We start from the raw sequence: 19,452 nt of genomic DNA on the forward strand, positions 1-19,452 counted from the left end.
TGTTTCATTGCAATGCGTAAAAAAGGACTCATTTACAAAATTGGGCCCTGTGGTGTGAAGCATGTTCACTTGTGACCAGTGAATTACATTTCAATGAATTTATTGACAGAGATCCCACTTGTTTTCATGAATATCCAGTGCAAGATATGTTATTATGCATTTATGAAAATGCAGACAAAATTACTGTCAAATAAAAATGCAATTTCGCAAATGGCATTCAAATGTTAGTTATAATATGAAATTGCAATAATTAAAATATACATCAATTGAAGAGCTTGCTGAGATGATTACATTTAAGAAGCATTTTCATTTCCTCATTAAAATGGACGTGTGGCACGATGGCTCGTGTGAAACTCAAAATCAAAAGGCTGCCTCTTTCAAACAAGTTGGGAGTTGACCAATCCTAATCTCCCTCCAGGAAAAAATCGAATTAGTACCACTGTGGGAAGCCAACGGAAGAGACTGGACTGTCACAGTAATGTGTAATTTCCTCCAGTGGCTTAGGCCTGCCAAAATAGATAAGCGCCAGCCCATTGCCCGTTTCAGGGGGGGGGGAGACAGTTTGATTGACTGACGTTAAATAAACCAGGCCACGAAACCAAAGAACAATCTCCAGCGAGGGCGGTGCATTTTCATCTTTGGCACATGCACGCTACGTACGTAGGCAAGCTTTGCCACTGCGTTCCCCTTCACATTGATGTTGTCCTGCTTCAATTCGTGCTTAATCTCCTCGATGCACTGAGCGACGAACTTTGCCTGCAAACACACGCACACGTAAACACACAAAAGCATCCCCTTTCAGCACTACAGACTGTAGGAGCAGGTGCCCGTTCAAAGTCCACACATGCCCCCCCCCTCCCCACTCAAATAGGTGATGAGAGGTGCTCATCTCCAAATGATGGTCCTCAGCCAGTGTTTGCGATGATGCAAATCTAATGTAGGGGACAGTGTCTCCACATGACAACCACTGCTGCCTTCCCACAAAGCGGTCCTCATGAACCAACAGGATTTGCCCCGCATCTCTGACTTGTGCGAGTAAAATGACGAATACATTTTGTGTCCGTTATGATTCGCACTTATTATTGTTTTTTACGTGGGAAAGATGATGGCCTTCATTGAGCCTCAATGGGGTACTGAACTCACAATGATCTGAATGTGCGTGGGAAGCTATGCCAAAGCATTACTCAGTGAAAAAAAAATCGCTGTTGATGAACTTTGCTCTGGCAAAGTATAACGGGGTTGTTGATGTGGTCAGGAACTCACATGGCCGGCTGCCTTCATTTCGAGTTGTGATGATCACACAGCACACTAGACTGAGGTGCACTTGTGGGAGGTCCAGTCTGAGGTTCAGATTTAAATAACTACCGATGGAATTCGAAGACACATACAAACAGCTAGGGTATAGGGATAAATTGTACTTACCCATAACATTTATATTGGGATGTTAATTGTACTGTAGTTCAGGTGGATGGACAGTTACATGAATGCTTCTCTCCAGCTTTCTCAGACAAGAGTGTGTGGAAATGCATCTTGATGATGGATGATAAATATATTGCATTCTGAATGAAGTGGGTAAATTTCTTATCCCGGACACATTCATCAATGAACCGGCCTTACCACGAAAAAATATAACGTGTGACGTTTCGGGCATTGGCCCTTTTTCATAACGCATAGATATGATATAAAATGTGTTGTAAACAAATGTGCTGAGCTCTTTGTTAACTGTGTTTGTGTAAGACTGCCAACGAATGCAGCAAATAATGAACTTGGCTGGGATCAGGTAAAATATTAATGTCCAATAAAGAAACACATTGTATGTGTGAATCCAGATATTTATTGAGGATATGAAGCCCCAAATTGAGTTGTAGTGTGCAGGATAAAACGTGCTACGTTGCATACAAAATTCAATTGCTTTAATTGGATTGGCAAGTGTATACAGTAAACTGTATAAATACATCCATAATATAGGTTTTTTGGGTTAGATCGCGTAAATATATAAATGTGTCGTTAAACCTGCCACCACCCGACACCGCCAGCTAGTAAGGTTTGTCACGTAAACAGAACGTGCCAATTCGTTACTAGTACAGTACACTGGTGTGTTGGAGAGCAAATCCAAAACACTTACAGAGTACGACGTTTCGTCAGTAATTACAACTAGCTTCATCAAGCGGACAGTCAGATTTGGAGAAATCCTCGTGTTTCGTTCATTGATATTGGTCAGGAAAGTCTACGTGTTAAACTGTATACGTTGCACCTAATAAAATATGAACGTTTTGAGCCATTGCCTTGTGAGTTATCTTTAACTAAAAATATATATAAACGTGTTTCTCAAGAACAAATTGCTATACGTAGTTTAAGAATGCAAAAGAAACATTGTTTTTATTACAATCAGTAAGCAGCTGTACTCTATGGCCCCCACAGAGTGGCGAAGTTGAATCCCTAAATCGTGTGCTCGTGAGTATGAAAGAAGCTCGCTCGGCTGGAGGGAATGACAGCCGAGTCAATCACACGTGTGAGTGGTGGGGGTGAAGACGACACGTGGAATTCACACACAAGGGTCGCCCTCTCTCCATCAAATGCAGCATGTCAGTCCCAGAAGTTACACATGAGTGGGCAATAGCTGAGAAATTTTTTTTGCAAATAAATTATATAATTCAGCCACTGGTTCAGAAAAAGCTTAAGCAGCTGAATAAGAGACTACACGTTTGCATGGTGCACAAATGTTCTACTACATCTAACCGTATGCATCTACAGCCCTTTGCCAATCCACTGAAGGATGAGGGCCTGCTCACGCCGTTGTGTGGTGCGGGCGATTTGACCGTCCAGCACTTCCATCAGGCTGCTCGGCTCCAGGTGGCGAAAAGTGTCTCAATCTGGCATTGTACTTCCTATACAATACAGTACTTATATTCTCCCATGTATTTACCACACACACGCCTTAACCAACACAAAGCATCATCATATCTGCATACTGTAATACGTACTGCACATTGTTAAAACCAGGGCCTAATTAAAACCGGAGATGTCCCGGGGCCTCTGGAAAATATTCAATGCCAATTAATCACTGTTTAATACATATCAAATTATGTTTAACCCATGGAAGACGCAATTGAGTCTTAATACGATATAGGGTGGGCTTCATGTGTGACCAATTCCTTTGTGGATATAAACGCGTGCGCACAAAGACACACACGATATGGGAGTTGATAGCAATGGGTAGTGACAGATCAGAAACTCGACTCTGCATTATACCACATGTAGTATACACCGTTCACTGTGGTTATAAAACACGAGCATCAAATATATGGTACACTGGATGAATCAGCTTATTAACAAATGCAACTAACAAATATATAGCACGTTGTAGAATGTGTAACCAAATTATAAATTGCTATCACCCACATTAAGCTGACATAATATAATACTGCCTGTACGTATTCCTTAGATCGCCACTCCCCGTATATGCGGTATCAAGATTCTGTGTAGCATTTAGAGGCAGATTTGGCAACCTGCCACTATAACTAAATGTGATCATAGACAATATACGCAGTAGTATGCTTTAGTACATTGTGGGCGTGTGTACAGTACACGTCGTATTGCAACCACACGCTCATTACATTGCATATTCTACAAACGCGACTGTGCGTAGAGTATAGCCGCAGCTGTATCACAACGAGATTATTTAAGAACCAAATGACACCGCATTATTGGCAACGGTACAAAGCGAGTGGAGACTTCGATGACAGCTCCATTAATAAGCAAATACTCTCGCAGGCAAGCGCTGTCGGGACCACAAAAACACAAAATAAAACCCACAAACGACAGCCGCATCATTAGACAGAGGCGGGGAGGGGCAACTACACAAAAACAATCACTTTGATGACTGTAAACATTGCACATGACGTTAGCACGAGCACAAACACACCGGGGACGATCGCATCCTCAGGGAGTCCCGCTAGGCCGTAGCGACAGCCTCCGACATTTCCTGAAAGCCCCAACCGTGCGAGGTGGCGTCTCGCCGGGGGGGGGGGGGTGGTGATGGGGGGGGGTGTCAAGGGCCCAGCGCCTCACCTCCTCTTCCTTGTGATTGCGAATGCCGCGCACTAAATCCTGCAGGTTCTTGTCGAACATGCGATCCAGGCTCCCCTTGACGATCTTGAGCGCCATGGCTGCTGCTGCGGCGGTTCCCCCGGGGGAGAGTCGCGATGAGTCCGCGGCGCTGCGTCCACCACCACCGTCACCACCACCAACAGCAGCAGCAGAAGCAGCCGGCGGCAGCGGCTCACGCTGCTGTTAAGCGGGGCCCGCTATGTCAGGGCGGAATAAAATGGCGTCGCGCGTGACGTCACGACCCCCCCTCCCTCCCCACGACCCTCCCACTACCCCCCATCCCCCCTCCCACCCCCCACTACAACCAGCCACCCCCACCACCACCATCCCTCTCCCCCAAACAAAGACAAAGATCCCCCGTGTACTCTTAGGTTTTTTCGGTAAAGTCACGTAGGTAAAAAAATTATTTATTATTTTATTTCTAATATTTTATTTCTATAATTGTTTCTATTATTTAAAATATTTATTTTATTATTTGTTTCTTTACCTACGTGACTTTACCGGAAAAAAAACCTAAGAGTATGAATCCTTGCAGTCACGAAAGCTTCAAATCTAGAATCCCCCGTGTAGCCTGTAACAGACTGTAGGGGCAAGTGCTGTTAGCGAGTAGCAGCACCTGTGAAGGCCGGCACGGTACACGAGGGGTTGGGTGGCCAACACCACGCCCGGCCGCATTTGTCTCCCCAGTGGCGATGTTTACACATCGCACCAGGTACTCATTTGAGGCTGAGTCAACCTAAGGGAGGCCCAGGACCTGTTCAGACAATAGTCACCGGTGTTTGTCGCCGGGTTCGTAGCGCAGCATAGCGCTGACCACTACACCCCCTACCCCCCCCCACCGGAGTTGCCATAACAACCACGTCAGGCTGACAATCAGAGACGACACATTAAAATCTGCAACAAACAAAACAAGTAACGACATCGAATGGGAATTGCACCCGGGGATTTACTCGGCAAAGAAGTGATACGTTCCGGGTTTTACGCATGGTGGCAGCAGCGATACGGTTCAGGAGCCACATTTGTCAGATGTATAAAACATGCGTTTAGATTCCATAATAATACAACAACAATATTGGGTTAGATTGCGTTAATATAAACGTGTCGTTAAACCCGCCACCACCCGACACAGCCAATCAGTAAGGTTTGTCACTTAAAACGTGACAATTGGTTACAAATCTTGACGCTGTCTTCCCGACAGACCTGTTCTTCACCTGAGGACGGCTGCTTGCGTTGTGGCCGAAACGTCGTGAGAATTATTTTATTATGTTTTATTTTTATTATTTTATTATTTCCCTTCTACGTGACTTTACCGAAAGAACCAAGAAGATTACACGGGGTATATGTATATCGTACGATAGATAGGTTAGGCCGGTGGGAATTTTAATAACTAACTTGAGACGAAAATAGTTCAAACTATTTTAATTTGTATTGTATTTTAGTCAGCGATGACTTGAGTGGACGAACATCGTGAAGCGTGTTGTCCATGCTGTGTCCCCCCAGTATACTCCAGGTGAAAGCATGTATCTCCGTGCTCCTTTCCCTGACACTACACTTTAGGCTTCCCTCCCCATCGTCTGTTTCTCCAAGTTATTGCCTCTAAATTCAATAACTACATTTACACTCATCTCATAGAACCCTAAATAATTGTTGGCCGCTTGATGTCTTCGGGCAATTTGTCCCTGTGCTTAGCCACCGCGATATTAAAACTTATGGAGAACTGAAAAAAAAAGTTGACACGTCAAGTTATGCAATTTGCATGATGTATCTTCATAATTTACGAGAGCTCAAAATCTCATGCCTGTCCTGTTTTAATGTCCCCAATTAGTTTTGTTTTTTTATATAGTGGCAGAAGTTGTGTTGTATCAACGTGGATTTCGAGAGATATTTTTCTCGTTTTCTAATGTAATGAGGTTCGTGATGGAAACCCACGCCTGTGATTTGACACGGGCTGTGCGTCCTGCCGTGATGCATTATTGAATGAAGGCGCAGTCGTTAACGTAATGCAATAACGGAGGGCTGTTCACTCTCCCAACGTGCTCGCCCGCTCCAGGTGAATCTGTGTGCGCGTGACTTGCAAACCCAGAAATAGTGGAGGCAACTAAAAACAACGGACGGCCAAAGATGCTCAGAAGCGCACACAGGTGTGTGTGTGTGTGCTTGTAAGGTAATAACCCGGTTAACGTCGGGGATGCGTTCCTGAAAGGTGTGACGACGTCAATGAAAGTGTAGCAGGTATGGGCTTAATGTAATGAATGACACGTAATATTAATTATCAATGGAGTTAACGATGACCATGGATAGAGCTCATAATAGACTCACGTGACTAGCACAGTAGACCACGTGTACCGGTGGATTCATCAATTCAGGGTTAGTGGACATCTATTCAGATTCGGATGGACGCTGTACAGGGATCGAGCAGTGATGTGTTGTTGTGTCACGTGGGGTCGATTGGCGTTGCGTCTGGTCACAATGGCAGAACATTTAAAGCTTTTGTGACTGCAGGGATTCATATTCTTGGTTCTTTCGGTAAAGTCACGTAGAAGGGAAATAATAAGATTATAAAAATAAAACATAATAAAATACAATTCTCACGACGTTTCTGCCACAACGCCAGCAGCCGTTCTCAGGTGAAGAACAGGTCTGTCGGAAAGACAGCGTCTGAATGAACACCACCAGGCTTGGCAGCGTATATTTAAGCTGGGTTAGAGGAGGAAGGGCGCCTTGACAAATGAATTTGCATATCAACAGATAAATTTAGCATATTTATGGAAAATGCAGATATGGGATTAGTCACTACTTGTGGAATGTGTAGGAGGTGGGGGGGGTCTCAAAGTCATATTATGCTCGTGTATTATGTAGGATTAGCAGTAATAAAGGGAGGAAGTAGGGTTAGCAGTAATAAAGGGAAGGAATTTTAATAGTAAGGAGCTGCAGCAGCCAAACCACACTGCACTCTACCACGCGGTACATTTCTCTCTAGAAGCAGTCCGTGCACGGGGGGGAGGTGGAGGAGGCGAGGGCTGAGAGGTGACAGCGACGAGAAACAGGACACACGACCGCGGTGAGTCAGCGACGAATTTTAGGGGCCGTCCATAAATGACGTCACGCACCTAGGGGGGGGTGGGGAGTCAGACATTTGTGACGTTGTGTGACGAGGGAGGGGGGGGTTTGAGAAATGTGACTTCACATCAAAATGCGCAACTTTAAATAAATATAGACAACACGTTCTACTTAATTAAATAGACTTTTAATAAATGTTTTCTCCTATAACATCAGAGGGCAGCACCACATTAAATACGCACTACAATGACAATAGTTTAAAGCGATTTTAAGCATGTTTCATTTCAAAATGGAAATATGGATTTGCGGGGGGGGGGGGCAGAGCTTTGTGACGTCATATTTGAGGGGGGGTCTAAACTTATTGTGACGCCGTGTGACGAGGAGGGAGGGGGTCAAAAATCGTCCAAAATCGCGTGACGTCATTTATGGACGGCCCCTAAGCGTGGGGTTGAGCCGACTACAAATTAGCTCGTAGCGGTGTTCATCGTAAAGCGACGACGTGTTTGCCAAACGACGTTAAACGGGGCGGGGGGGAGAGGCGTTAATCGGGGCGTTTGCTGTGCTCCGGGTGTGGGGAGCGGTGGCGCAGAAGTTGGCACGCCGCGCGACAGATCCCGCTCACTCGAGTTCGATTCCCATTCACGACCATCACCAAACACCAGTGACGATTATCGGAACCGGTCCCGAACACCTCCGAGGTGAGGGCGTCGGCAATCAAAGGAACAGGGAGGGCAGTTTCTTTCGCATTCGGTATAAAACAAAACCACCCTCAAGCGTTCACGAGCCGCAACGCACTTGTGGTGAACCCGAGACTCGGTGATGGCCCCTTCGTGAATAACGCCACGAGGCAGTCAGTCAAGAACAGGTTGCTGACCCCTGCCCTAGGTCGACTCAGCCTCAAGTGAGCAGCTGTGTACGGATTGCCACCCCACCCCCTCGTGTGCCGTGCTGGCTTGCGTAGATGCTACAGCACATGCCCCAACAGTCCGTTAGAGCTATATGGGGGACATGTCCTCGTTTGTTATCCTATGGATAAAATAAACATAAATATATCAGATATATCAGTAACAGCGATGCCTTGGTTCCCATACATCGATGTGCTGACATCGATCATGATCCCACTGATAACAATCGGAACGTCGATATCTATTCATCTTGCTGTTATGCTTTTCACACTGGGTAAAACAAAGTCCATATTTTAAGCTCTTTGATGAAATCAAATTGTCCTTCTCCAAACGTCATTGACAGGTGTGTATGTACAGTATATGTATATCGTACGATAGATAGGTTAGGCCGGTGGGAATTTTAATAACTAACTTGAGACGAAAATAGTTCAAACTATTTTATTTTGTATTGTATTTTAGTCAGCGATGACTTGAGTGGACGAACATCGTGAAGCGTGTTGATGACCACAACAACTGCCCACCCACCAAGACGCAAGGCGCGAGACCGACTGACGAGATAGAGTTAACCACAGCAGTCTGAATAAAAGATAATTCAGTAACCTCATTCGAGACTGCAGTACGCCGAGCAATACCGAACATGGCTATTGGCTACATAGGATTAGTTCACTGAACATAATCATAATAATAATAATGTCAACTTGTGACACGCCACTGCACAGGATTTGCCCTCACTCTCGATGAGAGAGACGACGCAGAGGCGCGAGGAGAAAGACGGCGCTCAACGCATCTCGCGGCGCTTTCAGATGCGCTTCTAGCGGCCGTCTGGAACGCCCTTGCTTCTGATACGGTATTAGGATCCACTGGAGCTGTGCACTTTTAAACCATCTAGTTTGAAAACTAAATTCCTTAGAACAGTTTTTTGTGTTTTGTTTGTTGTCCTTTCCCCACACCTCCGATTATCACGGTTGGCTACGTACGTACACACATTCACGCAAGCGGAAAACGAATTGGTCACGTGGCGAGCGGGTGCCAAGAATTTCCCAAGCTCTGCGGTCCTCTGTATATTAAGGTGCCATCGGACACAGGTGGAGTCCACATTTTTGCCGGACCACCCTCTTCTGGCAAAGCCAGGGTATGACACTTACTTGGCGCCCACGTGAAGAGACTTTCACAACATCTGTGCGGATATCCACCCACCCACCCACACCTCGACAGCGCTGAATTATTGGCGTGCACAGCCACCACCGCCCGGCAGTTATGATATTGGGGTGGGAAAAAATAGTTTCCCATCACACCAACATTTAATAACAGTGACTAAATGTTTTACTGGTTTAGTCGACTCGACTATGAGAACGACTACATTAAGACCACAACCCAAGACTTGACTAAACTTTCACGGTTAAGATGAAAAGGTAATAATTTTGTGTGTCTAGAACCAACGTGATATCATCACGACACACAAACTCCACCTCCAGAGTGCAAGATTCGAGATGCAAGCAACCAAATCTGACAGTTTATGTTTCACCCCAAAAACGGTTCAATGATAACAAGATGAATATCATCACTAACAAACAAAAAAAACCCTCAACACATTCGTCAATAACACCGTGGCCTTAAATCAAACAATACATAATTATAACGGCCCTTCTTCATAGCAGCATCACCAAAGAATTTCTTAATCGCGAAAGGAAATATCTACATTCAAAAATATGCGTGAGGTCTAATTCCACGAACTGTTTTTCAGGAAGCATAGTCCACCGTTTATTTTTGCAGTTAATAATATAACCCTGGACATGCTGGATTGTTTTTGTTGCTTTTCCATAGTGTGTGTGTGTTATCAGATGGCCCTCAGTGGACTTCACCACATAGAAAACCCATGGGCAAGTGAGTCGTGGACAAGGGGGTAGGAAACTTGGCGGGGACCCACTCACCAAGGGGAACGAATTCAGACGCTTAAATAAATAGCGTGGCGAGTGTACAATCAATTGAATGGTGATGCTTAAGCTTTAACGATACAGCAATCGTGCTGTGACGGTTCCACCTGAAAACGGAAGCTTGTGTTGCCTCCGAAACGTCGTGATTTTTATTTTATTTTACATTTATTAATTTTAATTTCATTTTTTACCTACGTGACTTTACCGAAAAAACCTAAGAATATGATTCCTTGCAGTCACGAAAGCTTCAAATCTAGAATTTAACGATTTTATTTTACCGGGTCATACCCACTGAAATATCAGTTATTTTTCAGAGGCGACATAGCCACACCACGATAGCTCACGAAAGCGGCTGATATCATCATCAGCATCGCACGTGGGAATTAATAGTTGCCAAATAATCTAAACGAATGTTTCTAAATTAAGTAACTAAATGGCACGTTCTGTTTACGTGACAAACCTTCCGAGTTGGCTGTGTCGGGTGGTGTCGGGTTTAACGACACATTTATATATTTACGCGATCTAACACCCACCTCCCCCCCAAAAAAACCAACTCCATTATGGAAAAGATTGGTCGCGAAAGCCCCTACCGCTATAGCTGCTGCTGCGTTTCCCAAAAACTGGGCAACTCAAATGTTCACGCAGTGCCCCTCCTTGGCCGTCGTGCAAGAGAGCCCCCCCCCCCCAACACACACACGCGTGGCACGGCTGTGTCTGTCCAAAAACACAACGCTGCCGCACCCTTTCCCAGAAGGGGGTGCGACCATGGGAACTCGGGGGCAGGGTAGGGAGAGAGGGGGGCATCGATCCACGCGGTCCGCCGGTGTCAAGGCGAATGGCAACCTCCCCAGAGATGCCCCCACGACCTTCTGGCGCGACTTCAACGCTGCTTCTGTGACCTGACCCTGCACGCTCGTTCTTTGGACACGAGGTGGATGGGCTACTAGCAGACAGAGTTCCGAAAGTAAATCCGTTCATGTCATGAATACGAACTAAAGTGCGACCCCTTAACCCAGAAAATTCATGACTTAAAACCGTCAGGTGTTTCGTAGGAAAAGCCCCAAGAACAAGACATTAAGGTCAGATACGCACATAAATGCAGAGACAAAGATAACCCATGTATACTCTTAGTTATTTCGGTAAAGTCACGTAGGTAAAAAATGAAATTAAAATTAATAAAAATGAAACAATAAAATCACGACGTTTTGCTGCATCAAATCTGGCTGTGACGGTCCCACCTGATGACGGAGACATGTGTTGCCTCAGAAACGTCGTGATTTTATTGTTTTATTTTTATTCATTTTAATTTCATTTTTTACCTACGTGACTTTACCGAAAGAACTAAGAGTATGAATCCTTGCAGTCACGAAAGCTTCAAATCTAGAAATAACCCATGTAGCTTTACATACCTAAAGGGGTAAGTGCCGCTAGCGAGCCCCTCGTGAGAGGTCATCACAGCACTTTGATGGGTTGGGGTGGTCAGCGCCCAGTGCTCAGTATTTGCACCGCATCCCAAGGCATGAAGACTGAGTTGAAATAACGGAAGTTCAGGACGGGTTTAGACACCACTTTACACTGATTTTATCCATGGATATGAATCGATACTCGCGTGGCCGGGATCGTAGTGCACACGGACACGCGTGCACACATGCGGACACGCACACACACATGTTGCTAGGCAGCAGTAACACTGTGCACGTTCCTAGGCAGCAGTAACAATTTGCACGTTGCTAGGCAGCAGTAACAATGTGCACGTTGCTAAGCAACAGTAACACTGTGCACGTTGCTAGGCAACAGTAACACTGTGCACGTTGCTAGGCAACAGTAACACTGTGCACGTTGCTAGGCAACAGTAACACTGTGCACGTTGCTAGGCAACAGTAACACCGTGCACGTTGCTAGGCAACAGTAACACTGGGCACGTGTGCATGAGCTTGATACGGATTTTATCGCGAGCGGGCCAAGATCGGCAAGGGGCGTGTGGTGGAGTTGGGGGTCAGGGTCTCCAGACTAGCGGGGTTAGGGCATTGGGACTAACGTCATATTAACAACATTTGATATCGGAACGTCCATTGCATTCTTTTCCCTGGTCCCTAAGTTGCTTGCACTCTCCCTCGTGTGATGTACGTACCTTGAACTTCTTTAGCACCGTACGTAGCCAACCTTGCTAATCTGGAAAGACAACAAACTAAACACACACAGTGATGTTCTACTGTGAGAGTATTCACGCAATTGTTTGATGGCAATGCCTCTCTCTCTCTAGTTCTGTCTGTGTGTGTGTGTCGTGTCCTTTCTCAGCGGTCATGGATTTCCTTCCGTTTAGCTCTGCCCACGATATCACTCAAGAACACTGCAGAAGATTCTCCTTCCAGTTGCATCCTAGTTGTTCACACTGCTCACGTCACTTTATTCGCTTATTTCCCCCCCGGCTTCTTGTTGTACTGGTAACTTTCCCAGTCAAAACGCATTTATATTCAATCTCTAGTTTTCTCGTTACGTGTCAAAAAGAAATCGAACTTTTCCATCTTTCATTATTCTTGTTAATTGTCCTGTATAGTACCTGCCGCTTTCCGTAAAATAAAATTTGATATAACTATATTACTTATTTTTTTATTTTATTACATTTTTTACATTACTTATTTCATGACTTATTTTCATATTACTTATAAAATGTGTTTCATATTATTTTCATATTACATTTTTATATTACTTATGTTGTCTGTCTGTGAGATGCTTAACATCCTTCTTCTTCAAAGCCACTCTCTCCACTGTTGCATCTCGTTCACTTTGTCGCTTCTTTGTCGTTGTCCAGCTTTCACGTCCCAACGGGAGAACAGAACCACGTGTAGCACTGCGGTATTCTCATTCTCGTAATCAATCATTCCTTCTTTTCAATATACTCTAGATCCCATTGTCTAGAAATATATCTTCCCTGTGCTCTTCTTTTTCTGTGTATCTGTGTGACGAATATTCTGCGTACTCCAATCGTGCGACCTAACAATGATGATACAACACCTGCCGAATGTTGGTGTCACTGCTTTGTACTTAAATGATGATCTCCATTGTTATGATCTTGCATTCTAACATCATTTTATCCACCATGTTTTGCAAATTACATTAGATGGAAATACTTGTAGTCAGGGTAGCAAGATGTTAACTGCCTCGCCTGGTGTACAGGAGGTCGTTGGTTCGATCCCGACCTTGACGCCTGCTGCTGTTTATTTGGAGTTTGCGTGTCTCTCTCCCTGTGGTCTTGTGGATTTTTCTCCGGGTCCTCCGGTTTTTCCCTTTACATTTAGAATCAACGTCACTACGCGTTTAGACTATTTGGCTGCTATACATTTCTAACGTGATGATAAGCCACTTTGTTGAGATACAATTTGATACCCGTGCCGCTTCTGAAAACGAGATACATAGAGAGCTCAGCGGGCCTTACCTGGTAAAATAAAATAAAAACAATAAAACAGTTTAATAGTTGAGTAAAAACGTTCAACAAAAAAATATAATTATCAGCAGCAGCATCAAGTGGTAAGCGGCGTTCACCCCATAAACACACAACGCAGTCGCCATAGAGAGAAATCGTTCACCGCAAACCACAAACCCGAGTTGGGCTTGAGTCGGTCGAATCCTCGGCACCAGCCGCCCTGCTGTGCGCGTTGTTGTCGGGGAATTTCTGTCGCCAGAACTCATCTCGCTCATTCTCCCCAAACCCGCATTCCCTCGCCCTTTCAGCTTCCATCTCCCCCCCCTCTCCTCCCCCCACATCGGACCTCTCGCGACCTACTGCAGCTTTCCAACGTGCTCATATTTAGAATTCTGATGAATTTTGGCTACTGCTGGACATTTCCAAGCGATGATGAAGCCACGTGCGGTGAGCTGTCATTTGTGTGGGCCACGTCGCCTTTGAAAAAAAGCCATGCCAATCGTTGATTTAAATAGTTTAGTTTAATAGAGGGTAGTGATAGGGGTAATGCTGGGGGCAGTGATCGTGATAGGGACAGTGATGGGGGTCGTGGAAGTGATAGGTATAGTGATAGCGATTGGGGTAGTGATGGGGGTAGGGGTTGTGATGAGGGTAGGGGTCGTGATTGTAAATGTTGTGGCTTTGCTCTCCAACACACCGGGGTAGTGGTGCACCAGTAACGAATTGGCACGTTCTGTTTACGTGACAAACCTTACTAATTGGCTGTGTCGGGTGGTGGCGGGTTAAACGACACATTTATATATTTACGCGATCTAACCTGTATTATGGATGATATTGGTCGTGAAAGCCTACTACGTGTTAAACAGAAGAAAAAAAACTGTTTAAGTCTCCTTCGGACAACAATGATCAATAACACTGATCAACACACTTTTTCTGGCATAAGGTATTCCAACGGTTTTAATGTAATTTTGGGGTGCTGATTCCAAATCTGGCATCAGTTTTTGTCTATCACATCAGGTTTTTGAGATATCAAATATTGCATTTTCAATCAAAACTGCGGAAGAAAAATATTAAATAAATGTGGATATCTACATAAAATGATATTATAAACACACTATCCTAAAAATACAGCACCATATTTTAACACTAAAGCAGTCACTGACTCGCAACAACTTGCAATCACCAGTGACAGAGTTAATTTCGGGTAAAATCAATGAAAATGGGGTATGCCGATAGCAAAAAAATTATGTGATAGAGCAAATCTGAGATCAGATTTGGAATTAGCACCCTAAAATTAATCTAAAACAGCTGCAAAAGTCCAGGCCAGAATTTTTTTTTCTTTTTTTGTTGACCAGTGTAATGATTCAAACTCTCAACGTTTGCCAGGTGCGCGGTAACACACCACTCAAGATGACGCAGTTGCGTGTAGTTTGCCCCCTCTTCTAGGGACAACGTAATCGTGAATTCATTCTCCCCCCCCCCCGTTATGGAGGAGGCGACCCCCTAATAAAATGCTCAATCCGCGGCGTCTCGGCGAGTTTCCCCTGCGAGGAATGCTGCGCGCTGCTGCAGTTTGTAAAGTTGAGAGTTTCTCACATTTCATGAGACCGAGCCGGTACCAGCCTACAACCTCCCACGTGCCTGGGTTTCCACGTGGTGCACTGCCACTGAAGTCCCGACTCTGGTACGCGGGGCCTGCGCTGTGTCACTTGGGAGGTGGGGTTGGTGGCTCGTGCAGAGATCGATGTTGTGCTGCGACACCCCCATTCTGGTGGGTTGCAAGGCGGCCCGTCACGTGCGCAGTACAGCAAGTCCATTTGTGACATCTTTAACACACAATAGAACTCTACGACACAATAGAACTCTACCTACAATAGAACTCTACGACACAATAGAACTCTACGATACAATAGAACCCTACGATACAATAGAACCCTTTGTACAATAGAACTCTACGACACAATATAACTCTACCCACAATAGAACTCTACGGACAATAGAATTCCTCGGTGATGTCGGTAATGGACAGAATCAGAATATGTGTTCATACTGGAGGGATCCGATGAGTTATAAAGCTCTTTTTCACAGATGTACAGCTGGAGCGAGTCAAAAGGTTACAACAACAAACAGTACAACAACACGATAGGAGTGCAAAGTATAGGAAAGGTAAACAAATCATCTTCTTGATTCTTTCGGTAAAGTCACGTAGAAGGGAAGTAATAAAATAATAAAAATAAAACATAATAAAATAATTCTCACGACGTTTCGGCCACAACGCAAGCAGCCGTCCTCGACAGACCTGGTGACTTTACCGAAAGAACCAAGAAGATGAATCCCTGCAGTCACGAAAGCTTTAAATCAAAAAGTAAACCAATCACTTCATTCAAAGGATACAAATAACATTAAACTATTATTTTTGTTCACCAGGTGAAGCCCACTGATTTGTTAGCTTATTTTTCAGAAGTGGCCTGGCCACAAGCTCAACGAAGTTGGCTTATCATCGTGTGGAAATTTATAGCAGCCAAATACTCTAAACGCGTGGTGTTGATTCTAAATGTGGGGAGAAAAACCAGAGGATCCGGAGAAAAATCCACGCGGCCACGGGGAGAGAAACACGCAAACTCCAAATATACAGCAGGCGTCAGGGTATGGATCGAACCCACGCCTTCCTGCACACCAGGCGAGGTAGTTAACATCTCGCCACCGCGGCACCCCATCATACATGCTCAGGGCTGTCCGGTGGGCGTGTTCTGACTCCAGTCACTGAGGGGTGGAGGGTCCTCCACTCGGGGCAGGAAACTGGCTCTTTCTTATTCTTGGGTATTTCGGTAAAGCCATGTAGATAGGTTAAAATAAAATAACAAAAAATAACAAAAAACGATGACGTTTCGATCGCAACACAATCGGTCGTCTTCTTTCTTCTGAAGAAATGAAGGCGGCGTGGGAGCATGGCGGTGAGGTGTGGGAAGTTGTGTGAGTCACAGGTAGGAGGCGAGGAATGGCAGTGGCGACTTACCGAAGATGAACGTCAGTAGAGCGATGCAGGAAAATCTGATGAGTCCGATGCCTCCTGTCCAGGGTGCTGGCTCAGGTGGCCTCTTGCGATAGAGGCATCCTGTAGGGTCACTGCAGTGCTCGTGCAGGACCCTGCTGGCCAGTTGGAGACACATCCCTCTTACCAACGCAGACGGAGGTTTCCCTTTTTTAAATGTTGCGCACGCGATTTTTTTTTATTCCTCTTAATAATTTTCACCAATCGAGAGAAACTGGTAAACACAGGGGTATAAACAAACACGTAAGATAGGACAATGGCCACAATAGAAAGGCACATAAACAAAGCACATAAAACATGTTTACGCAAGAAGACGCATGCATACAAACAGCAACCTGTGTTCATAAATCAGTCGACGTATTATTATTATTATTATTCTGCGATCAACAGGATTAGTATCAGTGAACAGTGGTCATCTGTGGAGATAATGACTTCGGCTATGGGAGTGTGGAATTTTCACCACGCTTCATGGCTCCCCATGGGGATGGCACTGCCTTATTACTCATTTGAGCTGGGAAGGCTTTTGACTTTTCTTATTGTGACATAAAATTCCAATGGGCGTTGGACAATTGTCACTTCCTCTGCTGGTCCCGAGCCAGTGATGGAAATTACATTTTCACGGCAGGGCCAGGCGTATCCTCGAGTAACACTGATAGCATATGTATACGTTTACAAGTAAAACATCTCAGTGAGTCACATTGGCATGAGGGCACTACTTTGGTATGTTTGACCAAAGCTCTCTTGCAGTATTCGATGCATGTTGTGAATGGTGTGGGATGGCTGAGTGGGGCTATTGCCAAGTACAGACAACGTCAGTGACGAGTGATATCTAAACCAGTCCTGGGCCCATCCCTTCACCAACCCACGGTGGCTATGAGATGTTAACTACCTCGCCTGATATACAGGAGGTCGTGGATTCGATCCCGATCCCGACCCTGAGGCCTATATATTTTGGAGTTTGCGTGTTCTCCCCGTGGTTTGCGTGGATTTTTCTCCGGGTCCTCCGGGTTTTCCCTCCACATTTAGAATCGTGCGTTTAGAGTATCTGCAGCGTTTAGAGTGTTTGGCCGCTCTACATTTCCACACGATAAGCCACTTCGTTGAGCAATCATATGTGGCCAGGTCGCCTCTGAAAAAGAGCAATATAGATCAGTGGGCCTTACCTGGTAAAATAAAAAAAATAGTTTAGATTATAGACCAGTTTACCCCGCACTCACCAGCGTGGTTAAGTATGGTCAGACCGACTCGATGTGAGATGTCTTCATCCAGCAGTGGAATCAATAAAGGGGCTGAACATTTGAGCTTATTAAACACACGTGGGAGGAATTGTATTGCCCAGAAGAAACGTACATACAATGTCTGCGAGAGGGCGAGACTCAAACTCCACTCAGGTACACTGCCACGAGCCGACTTGCTGTGTCCCGCCTCCACACAGCGAACCACCTCATTACCCCGTGAACGCGTGCCTCGTGAGCATCATCTCTGTGTGATCCACCGACCCTGCCTCCACCATCATTGGATCACAGGCATGCGTGCATGTGCGCCGTGAAACACGCATTGCCTACTCAAGCCAAGTCTCGGGACATGTCCGGCTCCGTTGGCAGCTTCAAGATTGTACAGAGGGGGGAGGGGGGCAGAATTAAACAGGAGGAATCCGATGAGCTGTAAAGCTCTTTTTCTTTCACAGATGTCCAGTAGGGGGCGGGTTAGAACGTTACAACAACAACGGCACAAAAAACACGATGGGAGTGCAAAGTATAGGAAAGCTAAACAAATCACTCAATTAAAAAAAAACACTCAAAAAAAGTTTTTTGTTTTAATCTTACCAGGTAAAGCCCACTGAGCTGTTTGCTTGTTTTTCAGAAGCGACCTGGCTGCAATTGATCGCTGAACAGAGCGGCTGATATCATTTGGAAATTTGCAGCAGCAAAATAGTCGCAATAACCTAAACGCACGTTTGTTTATTGTGGGGGGCCCGGGACTGATTCAATTTCTTTCCTTTATTGCTTTACCACCACCAATGTGTAATGCCAAACACTATTTGTTGTTACTCAGCTTGGTGATTTCAGTTCTGAGTGTGTAGTTGTTGTTCTGTGGTGTATACGAATTGTAAAGCTTCAAGGTAAGTGGAAGTAAAAGCGAACAAATAACGATGGTAATGTCGGCATCCAGCTGGCAGTAGCACGCACGCACGGCCATGCTCCGGGTTTAGTTAGCAGGGTTTATACCATCGTGGTTCTTAACATTTACTGCATGCAGCCTTGCACCCCTTCTTTTCATGTTAATACACACAAAGGTATTGATGAAAGAAAGTGAGTTGTACCATTGGAACCTCATTTGCCAGTAAAAAATATAACTCTGATAATGTGTGCACTGTCCCTGAAGTTGAAACTTCAAGGACAGTGCATACATTATCAGAGTTATGTTTTTTGTTTGCATTATGACTGCAGGTATTGTGGTCTATGCAAACATGACTCCTTGTAAAAAAAAAGGTGTCAGTTTTGTTGCCAGATAAAAGGGTAAAAACAATTATCATAGTGAGTTGTACTTCATGTGCCCGTACCTAATTTGTGTTTCCGATTATTTACCTTCAAAAAATAACCTGGACACGTCTCGCACCCGCAGAGGGTGCTGGCACCCCAGGCTGAGAAGAAGACCCCACTCTGCTACAGCATTGCAGGTGGCCAATTATACAGCACTGTGTGTTTCGATTTAAAGCTTTCGTGACTGCAGAGATTCATCTTCTTGGTTCTTTCGGTAAAGTCACGTAGAATGGAAATAATAAAATAATAAAAATAAAACATAATTAAATAATTCTCACGACGTTTCGGCCACAACGCAAGCAGCCGTCCTCAGGTGAAGAACAGGTCTGTCGATAAGATAGAGTTGTTCTTCACCTGAGGACGGCTGCTGTCGATAAGACAGAGTTGTTCTTCACCTGAGGACGGCTGCTGGCGTTGTGGCCGA

At 45.0% G+C, this 19,452-nt stretch overlaps 1 protein-coding gene and 1 long non-coding RNA gene across 4 annotated transcripts in view; both read right to left on the bottom strand.

The window, feature by feature from the left end:
- The window catches only part of AP3D1 (adaptor related protein complex 3 subunit delta 1), a 50,384-nt gene extending 46,053 nt beyond the window's left edge, over positions 1-4,331 (bottom strand). For 2 of the 3 annotated variants that reach the window (XM_078615164.1, XM_078615163.1), the window contains exons 1-2: positions 4,072-4,331; positions 661-756 (exon numbers count right to left, since the gene is read on the bottom strand). In XM_078615164.1, coding sequence (XP_078471290.1) covers positions 661-756; positions 4,072-4,167 — 192 coding nt within the window. In that variant the 5' untranslated portion in view covers positions 4,168-4,331. The remainder of the gene's footprint in view (positions 1-660; positions 757-4,071) is intronic. The other variant, XM_078615165.1, reaches the window with a different exon arrangement.
- Positions 4,332-5,036: 705 nt separating this feature from the next.
- Positions 5,037-19,452, bottom strand: LOC144733337 (uncharacterized). The gene is made up of 3 exons (XR_013588344.1): positions 16,450-19,452; positions 12,141-12,197; positions 5,037-7,220 (listed from the first exon to the last, which is right to left on the bottom strand). It is a non-coding gene; the product is annotated as an uncharacterized LOC144733337 (long non-coding RNA).

This window comes from Lampetra planeri, chromosome 46, assembly GCF_965212315.1.
Source record: "Lampetra planeri chromosome 46, kcLamPlan1.2.h2, whole genome shotgun sequence".
Taxonomy (NCBI): Eukaryota; Metazoa; Chordata; class Hyperoartia; order Petromyzontiformes; family Petromyzontidae; genus Lampetra; species Lampetra planeri.